This window comes from Myotis lucifugus, unplaced genomic scaffold (assembly GCF_000147115.1).
Source record: "Myotis lucifugus unplaced genomic scaffold, Myoluc2.0 scaffold_111, whole genome shotgun sequence".
NCBI lineage: Eukaryota > Metazoa > Chordata > Mammalia > Chiroptera > Vespertilionidae > Myotis > Myotis lucifugus.
Window position 1 is genome coordinate 3,061,373 of NW_005871159.1, and position 15,873 is coordinate 3,077,245.

General features: G+C 40.8%; 1 protein-coding gene across 2 annotated transcripts in view; it reads left to right on the top strand.

Annotated features, from left to right (window-relative positions):
* EFHC1 (EF-hand domain containing 1) overlaps nt 1-15,873 on the top strand; it is a 63,486-nt gene that overhangs the window by 569 nt on the left and 47,044 nt on the right. For both annotated transcript variants that reach the window (XM_006093232.3, XM_023757686.1), the window contains exon 2: nt 10,257-10,478. In XM_006093232.3, coding sequence (XP_006093294.1) covers nt 10,257-10,478 — 222 coding nt within the window. The remainder of the gene's footprint in view (nt 1-10,256; nt 10,479-15,873) is intronic.

The following is a 15,873-nucleotide window of genomic DNA, read 5'->3' on the forward strand; positions in this document are numbered from 1 at the left end:
CCCCCCCCCCCCCCAGCTTTGCTGGACTTGCCGGTTAGCGCACCTCCTTCCTCCTCCACCCGACTGTTCTCTGTGCCCTTCAGAACCGGACCCGGCCTCTGGCCCGACCCTGCTCTGTCTTACCCACCGCGAATCTGTCGTCCACGCCCCCGCCCTCGTCCATTCCCTCCTCCCCACATGCAGCCTCACCCTCCCTCTCATATTCGTTATCCTCCGCTCCATCCCTTTCTAATTTTTCCACGCCACCAGTTGGCCTCCTTCGTTCAGTCCATTAGCGTAGCCAGGGTCTTCCTTGCTGCTCTAGCCTCTGCTTCTTCTCCCTCTAGACCCGTCTCTCCACCTCACCCCAAGCCCTCCGTCTGGGCCCCGCTCATTCTCCCACACTGTACCCCGCGCTGCGCAGCTCCATCCTTTACCGCTTCCACCTCCGCACTAGCCTCGGCCCCTTCTCCCACTCAGCATCCCTACGCCGCCGTCATCCTCATCCCAGAGCCCCACCCAACTCTCTCTCCCCAGCCCATCCTCCTGCCTCCTCCATCTCCTGGGTCCTGGACCCAGTCATCCTCCTCACTCGCAGCTCCGTTTTCAGTCTTATGTGTCATTTCCACGCTTCCTCTTCTTTCTGCCAGGTTCTTTCCCACAGTCGGCAGGCTTCTCATTTACGCTTCTACGCAGCTCCTTCCCTTTTGTGTCCAGCTCTTCTGCCTTTTCTGTAATTTGCTCCCATCTTCTCCCCATTCCTGTATTATCTTTTTTTTTTTCTCAATTGTTTCCCCAAAAGTTAGACTTTCAACACAGGCCTATTTTCCTCCCAAACCACCCTTCCCTGCTTTGCAGAACATAATTCCATTCTAGTTCCTTCAAGGCCACTACAATTGATTAATTTTTTTCTACCCCATCCCTATTATTTTCGCTCTAACATTTTAATAAAAGACTTAAATGTATTTAGTTGCATAAATTGGAGAGAGAAGAAAGTGTTTTTTTGGTCTCCTAACATAGTTTAGCCCTTGACAAAATTATTTAGAGGTTTAATTCTAGTAGGGTTACTGAAATATATGTTGGCAGATCAATATTGAGCTTCAGTAGGCTGATTATCATAGGTGAGATAATAATAATTTATATTTATATAGTTGATTAATTTAAGCTGTAAGTTCCTCTCCATGGTCATAAAGGTAAGATAAAATACATAGTCAATTTATTTTGGGGGTTGGGGGGGATGAATTGAAAGTTTGATGAGGGAATTTGGATTCTGAATCTCTTCTTCAAATTATTCCTGCATTGACATAGCATTACAGATTTTTCTCTGCGTTGTAGGCACATTCCTGCCCATGTGCAGGAGCAGCCTAGGCATTTGGTGTTGGGAGTGTGGGCTCCCCGCAAGGCAGGGCTGAGTTGATATGGGGGGTTGATAACAGAGGTGTGGACTGGAGGTGCCAGGCTCTAAGGACATATTGCTGTACTATATATAAGATGAACTGTGCATTGGACATATTTCATATTTTAAATACCTTAGGCAAATATCAACTCATTTGCCTTATTTGGAATTTGAAAAGCATGGTTACTGTCTTCAGCATTGAAGGACTACATATGTATATCTCTCACAGCATTCAAAACCATAATGACTAAGCAGGATGAGGGGAGGCCTTCGTTTTCCTTGCTTGGGATGCCTGTGAGGATCCACTAATAAAGGTCAGATGTTGAGGGGTGTTAGCGATGTGTGTGTAAAATGGGGAAAGCAAATGAAGCAGCTGATTTGCGTCTGTCTTTAGAGGTGGAATAGGAGGAGCTGAAAGTTACACAAATTACCTAGATAAGATGTCAACTCAGCCCATTTTGTTCTGTGTCATTTGTGTTATGCATCTGGAGCAGCACTTGTCAGCTGACTTGTGACTGAATGTCTGACCTTAAAAAGTCACAATCCATAACTCTTTTAGCAAAAGTAGTTTACTTTATTGTACCTTTTATGTTAGTACAGATCTTGAAAGATGGTAAGTTGGGCTGCAAACAAATTAGGAGGTAGGTAAGTAAGCCATTTTCTTAAAGATATTTTATGATTTATCCTAAATTTTATGTATATGTGTATTTTTGTGTGTGTATTTATACAGGTATATACACATACATACATACACATATGATTTTGAAAGTAACCTATCATTACAAAGAACAGAAAAAGGGAAAAATATTCCATCAAATTACCCTATAAATTTTCTTTTCACCTTTATTGAGATATAATTGGTATATAGTATTGTGTAAATTTAAAATGTACAACTGGTTGATTTGCTGCACATATTTTGCAAAATGATTACCACCATGGTTTTAATTACTGTGGCTTTGTAATACACGAACTATAATTGACCCTTGAGCAACTCAGGGGTTAAGGGCACACACGTCCTGCACAGTTGAAAATTTGCATATAGTTGCCCTCTGTATATATGGCTTTCTAACCGCAGAATTGACCCTCGGACAACACTGGTTTGTACTGTAAGGGTCAATTGAAAAAAAAATTCACATATAAGTGGATCTGTACATTTCAAACCTGTGTTGTTCAGTGGTCACTGTGATTTGAAATCAGGAAGTGTAATGCCTCCAGCTTTGTTGTTCTTTCTCAGCATTGCTTTGGCTAGTAGGGGTCTTTTGTGGTGACATACAGATTTTAAGATTTTTTCTATTTCTGTGAAAACTGCTATTGGAATTTTGATAGAGATTGCATTGAATGTATAGATTGCCCAAGCTTTGTCCGGAAGGATGTCTGGTCTAATTAGCATATTACGCTTTTATTATTATAGACTAGAGGCCCGGTGCACGAAATTCATGCACTGGGGGTGGGGGGGGGGTCCCTCAGCCCAGCCTGCACCCTCTCCAATCTGGGATCCCTCGGGCCTAAACCAGCAGTCGGACATCCCTCTCACAATCCGGGACCGCTTGCTCCTAATCGCCTGCCTGCCTGATTGCCCCTAACCGCTTCTGCCTGCCAGCCTGATCATTCCCTAACCCAGCCGTGGGCAAACTACGGCCTGCGGGCCGGATCCGGCCTGTTTGAAATGAATAAAACTAAAAAAAAAAAAGACCGTACCCTTTTATGTAATGATGTTTACTTTGAATTTATATTAGTTCACACAAACACTCCATCCATGCTTTTGTCCCGGCCCTCCGGTCCAGTTTAAGAACCCATTGTGGCCCTCGAGTCAAAAAGTTTGCCCACCCCTGCCCTAACCACTCCCCTGCCAGCCTGATCGACACCTAACTGCTCCCCTGCCGGCCCGGTCGCCCCCACCTGCCCTCCCCTGCAGGCCTGGTCACCCCCAACTGCCCTCCCCTGCAGGCCTGGTCCTCCCCCAACTGCCCTCCCCTGCTGGCCTGATCGCCCACAACTGCCCTCCCCTGCCAGCCATCTTGTGGTGGCCATCTTGTGCCCACATGAGGGCAGCCATCTTGTGTGAGAGCATGACGGTCAATTTGCATATTACCGCTCATATAGGATTATTCTGTTCATATTTTCTATTTCTTCATGATTCAGTCTTGGTAGGTTGTATGCTTCTAGAAATTTATCCTTTTATTTTCAGTTATCCAGCTTGTTGGCATATAACTGTTAATAGTAGTCTCTCATGGTCCTTGTATTTCTGTGTTATCAGTATGTCTCGTTCCATTTCTGTTTATATTTATTTGAATCCTCTCTTTTTCTTAGTTTACCTAAAGGTTGGTCAATTTTGTTATCTTTTCAGAAAACCAGCTCTTAGTTTTGTTGATCTTTTCTATCATTTTTCTGTTTATTTCATTTATTTCTGCTCTGATCTTTGTTATTTCCTTCCTTTTGCAAACTGTGCTTAGTTCTTTTTCTAGTTTCTTGAGGTATAAAGTGAGGTGGTTTATTTGAGATTTTTTTGTTCCTTTTTAAGAAATTATTTTTCAATTACAGTTGGCATGCAATATTATATTAGTTTCAAATGTACAACATAGTGATTAGACATTTCCATACTTTACTAAGTAATTATCCTGATAAGTCTAACTATCCTTCAGACACCATAAATATAGATTTTTCTTCTCTCTTAATGCATACATTTATTTATTGCTACAAAAATTCCCTCTTAGAACTGTGTTTGCAGCATCTAAATGGCTTTCATAGTTATGTTTCTGTTTTTGTTTGTTTCAAGGTATTTTTTTATTTCCTTTTGATTTCTTTGTGAATTTTTCAGCTTGCTTTCTGGTATTTCATATCATTGTAGTTAGAAAAGATACCTGGTATGATTTCAATCTGCTGAGACTTGTTTTGTGACCTATCATATGATCTATTCTGAAGAATGTTCTGTATGTACTTGAGAAGATTGTATGTTCTGCTATTGTTGGGTGGATTTTTCTACATGTCTGTTAAGTTCATTTGATTTAAGTATAGTTCAAGTCCAACGTTTCCTTGTTGTTTTTCTATCTGACTGATCTATTCATTGTTGAAAGTGCAGTATTGAAATTCCCTACTATTACTGTTTTTTGGTTTTTTTGGGGGGGGTATATTTCTCTCTTCAGATCTCTTAGTATTACCTTAATATATTGAGGTGCTCTGATGTTGGGTACATAAATATTTACAATTGTTATATCTTCTTGATAAATTGACCTGCTTATTATATAATGACCATCTTTGTCCCTCATTGCCATTTTTGGCTTAAAGTCTATTTTGTTTGATATAAGTACAGCTACCCCTGCTTTCTTTTCATCTGCATGGAATATCTTTTCCCATCCCTTCATTTTCAGCCTATGTGTGGCCTTAAAGCTGGAGTGAGTCTGTTATAGGCAGCATATAGTTAGGTTTTTTCCCCCTAATCATCCAGCTTGCCTTTTGATTGAAGATATCAATTCACTTACATTTGGTGTAATTACTGATAGATAAGGAGTTACTCATACCATCTTTTGTTGTTGTTGTTGTTAATCTTCACCTGAGAATATTTTTTTCATTGCGGGGCAGGGCAGGAGAGAGAGAGAGAGAGACATGGATGTGAGAAAAATGACACATCTATTGGTTGCCTTCTTGCATGTGCCCGGTGCCAGGGATTGTACCTGCAACCCAGATACATGTCCTTGACTGGGAATCGAACTCACAACCCTATGGTGTGCTGGCCAATACTCTTAACCACTGAGCAACACTGGGCACTAGTACTGTTTTTTGTTTTTCTGGCTATTTTTTAGTTCCCTTGTTCATTTCTTCCTCCCTTGCTGCTTTTCTTTTTGAATTGATGATTTTCCATAGTGGTATGCTTTGATTCCCTTCTCTTTAACTTTTGTGAATCCACTGTAGTTTTTTGCTTTGTGGTTACCATGAGGTTTACATAAAGCATATTTATATATTTTTTTACAGTAATAACAATTCACCTTTTATTACATATAAAAACTCTACCCTTTTGCTTTCCTCCCTTTATGTTTTTGATGTCAACATTTAAATTTTTTATATTCTGTATCCATTAACAGATTGTTGAAGCTATAGCTGCTTTTAATACTTTTGTCCTTTAACTTTTATACTAAAGTTACGTGTTAACACATCACCATATTACAGTATTAGGGTATTCTGAATCTGACTATATGCTTACCTTTACCTGTGTGTTATATGTTTTCATGTTACAAATTAATGCCTTTTTATTTCAGCTTGATGAACTTCTTACAGTATTTCTCTTCAGTTAGGTCTAGTGGTGATAAAGTTTTATCTCACCTTTATTTCTGAAGCACAACTTTTTCAGGTAAAATATTCTTGGTTGGCAGTTGCGCTCTTTCAGCACTTTGGATATAGCATCTCATTCTCTCCTGGCCTGCAAGGATAGTGTGATAGGGTTATGGAGGTTCCCTTGTAGGAGAGATTTTTTTCTTTTACTGTTTTTAAAAATTATTTCTTTGTCTTTGATGTAGATAGTTTTATTGTCATGGAGAAGATTATTTTGGTTTGAAATTTTGGGGTGACTGATTAGCTTCATGAACTTGGATATCCCTCTCTCTCTCCAGGTTTGGGAAGTTCTCAGCCATTATTTCTTTAAATAAGCATTCTACCTCTTTCTCCTTATCTACTCCTTCTGGGACTCCCAAGATGCATACATTATTTCTCTTATTAATGTCCTGTAAGTTCCATAGGCTTCATTCATTGTCATTCTTTTTTAAATTTTTTTATTGCTCCACTGATTGGAAATTTCAATTGATTTGTCTTCTAACTCACAAATTCTTTCTTCTACTTGTTCAAGTCTTCTGTTAAAGCAACTTTTGCATTCTTTAGTTCAATCATTTTATTCTTCAGCTCTAAAATTTGTTTGGTTCTTTTTAATGTTTTCTATCTCTTTGTTGAATTTCTCATTTTGTTCTTGCATTATTTTCCTGATATAGTTAAGTCATTTATCTGTGTTCTCTTGTAGCTTTCTGAACATCTTTAAGACAATTACAGTAAACCCTCAATTTAATGAACTACAGATTTAAGGGACAAAATTTCCAGTCCGTATGGCATATGTGAAAATTAGCATTAATTTAAAAAGGCTTTTAACCAAGATTTGCTTATAATTAAATTAGCAGGTTATTTTTATGTAATTAATTCACTGTTGTTATTTTTAACAAATTTTAGTGAGTAGGCCATATGTTGGAAAAAACACTAGTAATTTTGTCAACATAAATATTGCATATCTACAACTATAGTCTACATATTTAAATCCAAGAGTCACTGCTTGGAAACAATGTTCAGGGAATGATTAGCACATGATCACACCACATTGCACTGTGATTGGCTCTGTTGTTTCATGGCATGACTTTCTGTAGCAGTTTTAACTCATGCTGGCCTATGTTCCCAGGGTTCTAAGCCACATCCCCGCCGTGTGCATTTGTTTACTCGCAGTGACTGGGTGAATGCACGCATTTACTAGACCTATCCTATCTAATAAAGAGGGAATATGCTAATTGACCCTCACGCCGTCGCAAAGATGGTGGCGCCCACAGCCAATAAGGAGGGGATATGCTAATTGACTGCCCCTCCCTCAAAGATGGCGGTGCCCACAGTCAATAAGGAGGGAATATGCTAATTGACTGCCACGCCCTCAAAGATGGCGGCACCCACAGCCAATAAGGAGGGAATATGCTAATTGACTTCCCTGCCCTCAAAGATGGCGGCACCCCACAGCCAGTAAGGAGGGAATATGCTAATTGACTGTCCTGCCCTCAAAGATGGCGGCATCCCACAACCAATAAGGAGGGAATATGCTAATTGACTGCCACGCCCTCAAAGAGGCAGTGCCCACAGCCACAAGATGGTGGCACCCCATCCCCTCAGCCCCACCAGCACGCCTGCCTCCGGAGTCCCCCAGTCCCCCCAGCCACCCAGGGCTGCCCGAGGCTCAGGTAACCAGGGCCAGCCGAGGCTTGTGCTGCTGGCAGTGGCAGCAGCAGAGGTGTGATGGGGCGTCGCCTTCCCCTGATCGCCTGGTTGCCTCCCACCCCTGAGGGCTCCCAGACTATGAGAGGGGGCAGGCCAGGCTGAGGGACCCCCCTCCAGTGCATGAATTTTCATGCACCGGGCCTCTAGTATAAATTTAAAATTACTGTTATACATACAGAAAGCTTTTCTGTGAAATTAAACTTTTTATACATAATTTTAATTACACAAACGTGTCTACATAAGTAAAAACGGTAAACTAATTTGTCAGTTTTTTAACATGCATTTGGAAACCCTACTTTATTATATAGTGGACTTGCGGCTTTAACGGACACCTCCTTGCCCAAAATAGTTTGTTATATCGAAGTTTTACTGTTTTGAGGTGTGTTTTTTTTTTATCAGGTTATTTCTGCTTCTTCATTTTTTGGGGGGCTGTTATTATAGGTTTACTGTATTCCTTTGGTGGAGTCATTTTTCACGATCCCTGCCATCTTGCACAGGTGCCTTCACGTTTGAAAAATCTGTCACCTCTGCCAAACTTTATGGACTAGCTTTGGGAAGGGAATAGTTTCACTGCTGGTGGAAGTGTGCTGCGATCCTGAGTCCAGTGCTGCAGGGCACCAAGTGTTCTGTGTAGCAGTACTAGGTCTGGCAGGGTTATGGGTCGGCATGATGTCTCTTCAGCTCAGGCCACTGGTGTGTACCGCATTGACAGCTGTGTGGTTCTTGGCAAGCACTGCAAGTGTTCTGCAGTGGCTGCAAAGGCTGTCGGGGTCTTCCATGGCACCTCCAGGTCCAGCTGCTCAGGACCAACGCAGGCAGCATTGGAGACCCAGAACCAGTGGTGTGCACATAGTCAGTTACAGGGGGCCAAATGCAGGTGGCAGTGTAGTGGCAAGGGCTGTTTGCAGACACATGATAGTGGAGGAGGCCAGAGCAGCAGCAGGTCTGGGGCCAACTGTGGCCTCACTGGCTGCTACAGAGGCCCTGGTTTCCGGCAGGCTCTCTGTGGCTGCACACACTCTTCAGGTGCACACTCACCCCTGGGCGTGCACACTGCAGGGGAGGCCTGTGATGAGGTAAGGCCAGTTACATGGCAGGTGCACAGCTGGAGGGGCTAGCTCCAAGCTCATGCACAGCAGTGGGGGTCATCGGGGCAAGGGTGGGGGGTGTCTATGCTGGGATCTTATGCTTGAGCAGCTGCAGAGACCTGAGCTTGCTACCGCTGGTCGGGACATGGGAAAGAGAGGGAGAGTGGAGGGACTCAGGTGGCTGGTGTCAGCAGACATGAATACCTGTGGGGTGAAGTCTGCAGGAAGTACACAGTGGCTATAGCTATACTTGCTATTGGCTTCAGGTAAGTGGCAAAATCGGCTGGGTTTTTCCACTGAGCAGTTCTCTGTGAAGCGCAGTCACTCCCACTCAGTGGCTGCTGCCAGCAGCCCCTGTTTTTCTTCCTTGTTCCTAGCCGGCTTTATACACTTCAGCTTAGCTGCTCTGGGTGAAACTGGTTGTCACCCTCTCTTTTTTTCCTGGAGAGGGGAAATCTTTCTAGATCGGTAGCTCCTTCTTGATGCTGGGGGATGGGATGATACTGGCAAAATGAAGTTATCTTCCTTCTCTTTTTGTGAGATTACTGTCGGATTTTTTGTTCCACTGTGTTGTTTATAGATAGCTGACTAACCATTGATCTTTGTGAGGGCATGAGGACACTAGGGCCTCCTGTGTCACCATTTTGGCCCCTCTATCTTCACATTTATTTCCTTTACACTTCTTTATTTTTTATTTAATATTTTTTTCCAAATCCCCAATAAAAATGAGTTCATTGGGGAAAAAAAAATTGACATCAAACAGAGCATTCACCAAATCTAGTCTCTTTTCAGGTACGTGTTTGCATGCTTGTAATTGTAGTACATATACTTTCATAGGCTGCTTTTGGGGGCTTATTAAATCAAACATTTCTCCCGGCTTGCTACATAGTCTTTAAAATTAGTATTTTAATGACTGCATAATAGTAGTCCACTGAGTTTTCCGTCATTTACTCATATGTATGATTTTCGATTGTTTCCAGCATTTTTATTATTGTAATTAAAGTTATAATGGTCAACTTTAGGCATATTATTATTTCTGATAATTTTAGATTATATCCTTAAAATAAAGGATTGAGGTGGAATTATTGAGTTCAAGATTTTAAATATGTAATATCTACTTTCTTTCCAAAGAGTTGTGTGACTGTATCAGTGTCATTGTAACAAGAAAGGTCTTTCTTTTCAAGTAAAAATTGATTCGCAGAACCAGCTCTTTTACGTTCCATAGTCTGTGACCACTAGATAAGACAAAAAACATGGGAAGTCCAGTGAAAAAATAGTATTTTGAGAAACTGAAATTAATATTTTGGTTTCTCGTGAGAAGTGAGCTGGTAATGAATTGGGTGTTCCGGAGCACGGCTTTATGTTTTAAACTCAGGATGCTGCTGCCCTCCTTGTTCCTGGCCAAAAATATCAGAAACTTAAAATATAGGCATTCTGTTTTTAAAAAAATAAAATATTTTTTATTGATTTCAGAGAAGGAGAGAGATAGAAACATCAGTGAGGAGAGAGAATCATTGATTGGCTGGCTGCCTTCTGCACGCCCCACCCTGGGGATCAAGCCAGCAACCTGGGCATGTGCCCTTGACCAGAATTGAACCTGGGACCCTTCAGTCCACAGGCTGATGATCTATCCACTGAGCCAAACCAGCTAGGGATATAGGTATACTTTTTGATAGAAGGTTTGTGTTGTTTATAAGCAAAAGTTTAAGTTATGATATGTTTGAAAGTGAGCCCTTTTACCTAACCAATTTTATTAATGATGCACTTCTTTTCTTCTTCAGAAAACAGACTTCCATAGAAGCCAGACACTGAACTACACGCATGGCTATGCAATGGCTCGTCGTCCAACGGTTGGAATAGGCGGGGACCGGCTCCAGGTCAACCAGCTGTCCCAGGCTGACCTGGATGAATTGGCCAATAAGGCACCACTTCTAACTTATGGTGAACCTAAGCCGGCTGCACCTCCGGAATTTATTCCTGCGCATGTGGCTTTTGACAAAAAGGTACCATATGGGATTTTAGGGTACCCCTTGAATTCAAATTTCTGAGAGCCAACTGTTTGCAGAAAAGTCAGCAATAAACCACAGGTTTTCCAGAGTACTCTGAAGAGAAAATTATTCAAATGCCTCAACCCTTAGTCATAGACAGCTGAACTCAGGATTGAAAGGGCCTTTCTTTAGTTAGGAAGCTGATTACAGAAAATAATTCCCCATAGACTTCACTGAAATATTTTCCAAATACAGTTAAGGGAAAGTTGGGTGAATTCTGAATTCTGAGTTCATATTGCTCTATGTTTACCAGCTCTGTGTTTCCTACTTTTTAAAGTTTTATATTTTGTAATGATGACAAATCCTTAACCTCCATGAAATGCAAGATGTCATCATGAGTACAACTCCATCTGTTGTCAGTTTTCTCTGGGCTGTCTTCCTAAGTTTCTGTCTTTTAGGGAACACTTCTGGCTTGGCATGGCATAACTCAAGGGTGGTATAACATTGTGTTTGTGTCTCATTTACTCTTATGCTTTTGTACTGGGAGTTACCTTATTTCCATCTGTTGACATTTCCACATCATCTTTGGTTTTCCTTGTCAGTGAGTCTCCTCTTTTCACTAAGGCCAAGTGGTCCTAACTATGGCCATGCAGTGGAATGACTGATGGGACTTTTTTTTTTTAATCTCAACCTGAGGATATGCTTTTTATTGTTTTTAGAAACAGGGTGAGGGGGATTGGGGTGGAGAGAGAAACATCAATGTGAGAGAGAAACAGATTGGTTGCCTCCCATATGCACCCCAACTAGGGATCAGACCCACAACCTAGGTATGTGCCCTGACTGGGAATCAAACCCGCCCTTTTTGGTATGCAGGACGAAGCTCCAACCAATTGAGCCACAGCCAGGGCACTGATGGGACTTTTAAGAAACTTAGATGCTTCCCCAATCCTCAATGATTCAGATTTCCAGTGATTTTTATGTATAACTGGGACTGAGAATTACTGACCAGTTTTTGTAAGTTACCTTTCCTAATTTACTCCTAACCTATTTTTTGATTCTTTAATGTTATTTTTGTTCAATGGCTATACTATTTTCATCCAGCTAGACAACATTTATTGAGTACCTGTGGAAGATATAAATAGTCTGGTTGTTGTGGCTGATTGAGCATATCCCATACATCGAAGGGTCACCAGTTCGATTTCTGGTCAGGGTACATATCCAGGTTGGGGTGCATGCAGGAGCAACCAATTGAAGTTTTTCTCTCACATCAGTGTTTCTCTCTCCCTCTCCTTTCCTCTCTCTCTAAAGTAATCAACAAAAACATTTTTTAAAATATTAAAGGAATTCTGGATAAAATTTAGTCTGGTGGTAGAACTGTGCTATTTACATTAATAATCAATGAATTTACACAATTTTTAATGTATCAGCCAGAATCAATATAACACCCATTTCCCCATCTCAATTATCACATTTGATAGGAAAAATTCACATATTCATTCATAGGCTAAACCTAATATCCACTAACGTATCAGTTATACATATGGCTATTTCTTTACTTGTTTCTTGTTTCTCTTCTTGATTCACAGCTGTGACAGGCACTGCAAAATCAGTAGATAAGGGAGAGGGGTGAAAATACAAGAGAGGAGTGAGATAGGTATTTAATAATTTATCAAGATATAAATCCTGGTAGGTTCAATTTTTATTGAAATGAATAGCAAATAACTATGATAAACTAGAAAGTGATAAAGTTATATATGTCATGGAAAGTATTATTGAAATGCAGAGAGGGGGAAATTGTGCCTTAATAGAAAATAGGCTTCTTTATATTTTTGTTCTTCTATGTTATTTTATGCTTATTGTCATTACTTAATTTATGCTTTTAAAATAGTATTAATAATTCATTTTTAAAAGATAGTAGGCATGAAGAAGTATACTTACATTTTAAATTTCCTATTCATTTTACTTGGATCATCAAAATTTCTAGATAAATAATCCTTACCATAGATAATAAGGTAGAGAGTAGTTAAACCCATGGTTTTGAAACTAAGATTTTTTTTTAGAAGAGGAATTTATAGTTTTTCTGAATTAAATATGTTTAATTTTTTTTTAGAAATACCCATAGTCAAATTAATAGCAAACATATTTGTCCATATTTTGGACAGACTTTGTACTGTCCCTTATCTTTAGAGTATAACTTCGTTCCTTACACAGGTGATAATGACCAGGACATGTGCTGTGAACACCCTCATCTTTTTTCTTTGTTCCCATAACAGTTCTCATTGTCACCCCCTATGTTCAACTTCCCACCCTCATATCCCACTCTGTGTTCCTGATGTTATTCTTCTTTCATCTCTCTTATCTTTAACTTTCATACTACTTCCATTTCAAACAGCTAGTAAGTTTTTTACCTAGGGTCAAAGTATGCTGCCTTAAAAAAATTTCTACCTTGTGACCCCTTTAACAACTTCCTTTCTCACTTGACTGTCAGATCACTTACAATTTGACATCTCTCTGCCCTCAAGCCCAGAACTATTTTTTTTTGCCAGCATTCCCTTTGACCTGTTTGCAATATTTGCCATTGTTGATCCTCTCTTCCTTCTTGAAACTTTGCTTTTCTCTTGCTGCACTGAATCTTCACTCCTCTGGTTTTCCTCTCTCTCTCCATCTGGCTGCTCCTACTCTGGCCTCCCCTTCTCCTCTCATTTTTAACTGTAAGCATTGTAAAGGGTCTGTTCTCATTATTTTATACTAGTGGCCCGGTGCACGAATTCATGCACATTGAAAGGAAATTAATTAGAAGAAATATTTTAATATCACTACTCGCCCTTTCTCTATAATAGAAGTGTCAACCAATTTCACGACCGACAATGACAGATCAAAACACACACGTGCGATTGGCGCCAGCGAGAGCTTTATATGTATTGTGCATGTGTGAGACAGCTTAGCCTTTTATAGATATAGAATAAACTTGCTTAATTAGACCTACTCTCTGATTTAGCTAAACTTTTTCCAGCCCAGTGAAGCACCCCAACTTCTCTTTCAGGTAATTGTCAGCCACACAGCAGTAAATATCAACACAAAGATTATTATTGTAGATAATGCAGGGAGAACAAAGGGTAAAATATTTAACTGCAGCAGTGTTTGACTGTATTCTGCGCAGTGAGAAAACCTGAAGTCATTTCCAAGGTCCACAATTTCTTACTTCTTTTCAGTCGGGTCAAGTTTCTAAACTTTCTAAATCTCCATTTTCCGGCTAATGAAAAGAAAATAGGATTCCACTGAGTCTCCTATCCACGTACTCCAGGACTTCTGTGAGGATCAAATGAGATGAGGCACGGGAAAACGCTTCACAGACATTTGGTTAAAGTGTGAAATGTTTGCACCTGGCTATAAAGCAAGTCATGTTCCTGGGCTGAAGAAACTGCAAGGAGGCTAGCCGTCGCTAGGGAGAGGAAGCCAGGCATTGCTACGTGATGTCATTACCCAGATTGACACTTAGCATATTAGCCTTTTATATATATAGATTCCTCAGAGAGATTTTGCCCACTTTTATGGTTTCAAGTGTCATCTCAAAGTAGACAACTATTGATACTTCCAATTCTGACCTTTTTGAAAATGCCATAAGATATCTCCACCTGGATGAGCTGTGGGCACCTCAGGTTCTGTATGTCTTTCACCCAGACCACTACCTTTTCTTATAGATGTGCTCTTTCTGTATGGCTCCACTAGGTAATCAAAGTGTGAAACCCAAGCCATTTCAGGTTTTCTTCCCCTTCAGTGAGTTGCCAATTCAAGTATATCTCACTTCCATTTCCTCTACACTGTCATAGTTCAAACAAGCAATATGTTAACTGTTAACATACTGTTAACCTTTGTAGTAGTCCCACACCTGTTTTTTTTATGCTTGTAGCATGTCCAGTGCTTGGTTTAGTACCCAAAGCACATGATGTCATTTTTCTGTGAAAATGCCTTCAGACTCTCTTAACCAGTATAGTAAATATTACCGCTATCCACCTAGCTGCTTTCGTCCCCCAACCTGAAAGTCATCCTTGATTCTTTTCCCTCACAAGCTCTATCATTTTCATCTCTAAAATGTATAACTACTTTGCTCATTTATTTTCATCTCTCTACTTACAATTAATTTTCCAATTAGCAGGCAGGCTTATCTTTTAAAAGTAGGTATCAGTTTTGCGTTTTCTCTTTCCAGCCGGCGCCGCAAGATCAGGGGCAAGAGAAAGCCCTACCACAAGAACCGAAACAACACTAAGATTGGACCCCTCTGCATACACACAGTCCGAGTGCCCGGAGGCAACAAGAAGTACCTAGCCTTGAGGCTGGACGTGGGCAACTTCTCCTGGGGCTCAGAGTGTTGTATGCGCAAAACAAGGATTATTGATGTCTACAATGCATCCAACAACAAGGTGGTTCCCACCAAGACCCTAGTAAAGAACTGCATTGTGCTCGTTGACAGCACAGCGTACCGACAGTGGTACGAGTTCCACTACGCACTGCCCCTGGGCTGCAAGAAGGGGCCAAGCTGACTCCTGAAGAGGAAGAGATTTTGAAGAAAAACAATCAAAGAAAATTCAGAAGAAATATGATGAAAGGAAAAAGAATGCAAAAATCAGCCATCTTCTCGAGGAGCAGTTCCAGTAGGGCAACCTTCTTTCGTGCATCGCTTCAAGACCAGGCCAGTGTGGCTGAGCAGAGGGCTATGTGCTCGAGGGCAAGGAGCTGGAGTTCTATTTGAGGAAAATCAAAGGACTGGAAAAGCAAATAAATCCTCTTCCCTCCAATCTTAGCTCATGTAATAAAGGTGTTTATTCTAAAAAAAAAAGTAGGTATCAGATTGTCACGTACTGACCTAAAACATTCCATGGCTTTCCCAGTTTGTAGGCTAAGATCCAACTCTACAGGTTCCTCACAGTCCTACTGGGTCTGGCCCTCCCTGCTGTTTCTCCACCCTCCTCTTGGGCCTATCTTTTCCTAACCCACTGTGTTTCATTCACAATTGATTTGTTTTCCTTATTCTGTCCAAACTGTAGCATACCCCCCTCCCCCATTACAGGGCCTTTGCACATGCTGTTTCCCCCCTCCTGGACTAGCTTTCCTGTGATTGATACTCAATAAACATTAGTTTTAAAAATGAGATGAATTTTTGTTGTTGTTGTTAATCCTCACCTGAGGATATTTTTCTCATTGATTTTTAGAGAGTGGAAGGAAGGAGGGAGGGAGGGAAGGAGGGAGGGGCAGAGAGAGAGAAAAACATCAATGTGTCCAGGTCCCTCCAGGCTGTCTCAAAGGGTAAGAGATCCTTCTGTTTTATAACTGCATAGTATTCCATGGTGTAAATGTACCACATTTAAAAAAATATGTTTTTATTGACTTTATTTATTTTTTAATATATTTT